The sequence below is a fragment of the Triticum dicoccoides genome, unplaced genomic scaffold (assembly GCF_002162155.2).
Source record: "Triticum dicoccoides isolate Atlit2015 ecotype Zavitan unplaced genomic scaffold, WEW_v2.0 scaffold52435, whole genome shotgun sequence".
NCBI classification, from domain to species: domain Eukaryota; kingdom Viridiplantae; phylum Streptophyta; class Magnoliopsida; order Poales; family Poaceae; genus Triticum; species Triticum dicoccoides.
Window position 1 is genome coordinate 1 of NW_021279177.1, and position 2080 is coordinate 2080.

The 2080-nt window shown below is 54.6% G+C and overlaps 1 protein-coding gene across 1 annotated transcript; it reads left to right on the forward strand.

Moving 5' to 3' along the window:
* Positions 1 to 159: 159 nt before the first annotated feature.
* Positions 160 to 2059, forward strand: LOC119346835 (putative transcription factor bHLH041; the record flags this gene model as incomplete). The annotated part of the gene is made up of 4 exons (XM_037615964.1): positions 160 to 235; positions 319 to 957; positions 1059 to 1457; positions 1937 to 2059. Coding segments are annotated over 4 exons (1237 nt in total), but the record flags the coding sequence as incomplete, so codon positions are not given.
* Positions 2060 to 2080: the final 21 nt, after the last annotated feature.

Genomic DNA, 2080 nt, shown 5'->3' on the forward strand with positions numbered 1-2080 from the left:
ACAAAAGTTGATGGATCTCACGGCGATCCTTTGATTAATTAGCATCACTGGCGCAAATTTGTTGGAATAATCCATGTTTAGCTTCGGTTCAAGTTACTTAGGTGCATAGACAATTACTAGCCACTGGGATATCTGTCTGATGGGTCTCTTTGTATGCAGCTGCGTCGTCCCTGAAGGGCTGATGCAGAGCAGGAAGGAGGAGGAGCGCACGCAGATTCAGCACCACCTCAACCAGGCAAGCATCCATTGATTGATTGATATGCATACGTGCGACTGTGCACACTTCAACTGTTTCTGATGATAATATCGGACATGCAGATCAGCATGCAGATGAACATGGAGGACGAGCCAGCTCCGTACATCATCCCTGCCGGCGACGGGGCCGCCGTCGGCATGCAGCAGTCCGTCCTAGCCGAACTCGATTTCCTCCCCTCACACCACACCGGTGGCTGCAGCTTTCCCTCCTCATCCTCCACCTCCTCCTCGTTCCGTTCGGCCTCGCTCTCTTGCAGCCCGGAGAACTCCTCGGCGCACGCCCTCGCGACGCCCGCCGCCGGCCTGCAGTTCCCGGAGGTCTCCTCGCATGTACCGCCGCTGGTGCTCCCATGTGACGATGACTACCACCAGTACGTCCTGAACTTCCACGACACGGCCGCAATGGAGCCTGCCGTGGTGCCGGCAAGCGCGTTCAGCCGCTACGCGCGGCACCTCGGCGCGAGGCGGAGGCCGAAGCCGGCATGCGGGCAGAAGATGTTCAAGAAATCCATGTCCGTCCTGGTCAAGATGCAAACGGCGGTGAGGTACAGCCACCAGCAGCACCACTTCCAGCAAGCGTCGGCGGTGGCCGAGCTGTCGTCGGTGAACCAGCTGCAGCACATGATCTCCGAGCGCAAGCGCCGGGAGAAACTCAACGACAGCTTCCAGGCTCTCAAGACCGTCCTTCCTCCCGGCTCCAAGGTACACATAAACATAATTTGAATGCATGCATACTAATTTCTCCGAGAGCAGCAGTAACACGTTCTTTGACTAGCTAATGATGATTATTTCTCGCTTTACAGAAAGACAAGACGTCGATACTGATCACCGCGAGGGAGTACGTGAAGTCCCTCAAGTCCAAGGTCTGCGACCTCGAGGAGAAGAACAAGGCGCTCCAGGCGCAGCTGGCCGAGTGTGCCCGCGCCGCCGGCCGGGTCGAAGAAGACGACGCCGAGAAGGTCGAAATCCAAATAACCAGAGCGGCGGCGGATCGGGAAGATGGGACGACAACGAGTGAGGTTTGCACGGTGAAGATAGCAGCGAGGCCGGCGCATGGCAACACGATGGACGTGGTGCTCAGGACGCTGCAGTGCCTCAATGACCAGATGGGGGAAGAGGACGTCAGCCTGGTGGCCATGAGCACCAGCTATGGCGACGGCGTCAACGGCCTCACCGGAGCATTCCTGACGATGCAGCTCAAAGTAATACACTCTTCTTATTCTTATTCTTTTCTTTACAGTATGCTTAGATATTTTGATGGGAACTCCATTCGAAATAAAATAAAACTGTATACATAATCAACCAACTGAGCTGAGCATGATGTAAAATTGTACTAGCAAGTAGTACAATCCAGTAACTGGATCACGTGTTGGCTTCATATATTTCAACAAGTTGGCCAGTGGACGTGTCACACACACTCCGGCCGAAACCCTAAGCGTGCGTGCACACGTGAACTGTAAGCTAGGCTAACCTTAGGTAGGTAGTAAGTGTGTGTACCAGGTTACCTGAGATTTGTCATATGGAATCTCTCGGTTGACCAAAATGACCAACGTAGCGCACCAGCAAGCTAGATTTTTACTACAATGATGATGAAAAGTAGTAACGCATATGGCGTCACACTCTTTTTAAATTCTGCATAGACTGGAAAATTTAACTGGAGATCTTGATGCGGTTGTTGCAGTCAGCGTCCGGCGCCAAGTGGGAGGAGGAGGTGGTCAGGGAAGCCGTGGCGAAGGCCGTCGCGGCCCGCACGGGCGCCGACCGCCGTGGCGACGCCGCCGGCCGGTCTCGGCACGCCGAATGATTAAGCTGCTGCTCCATCCAA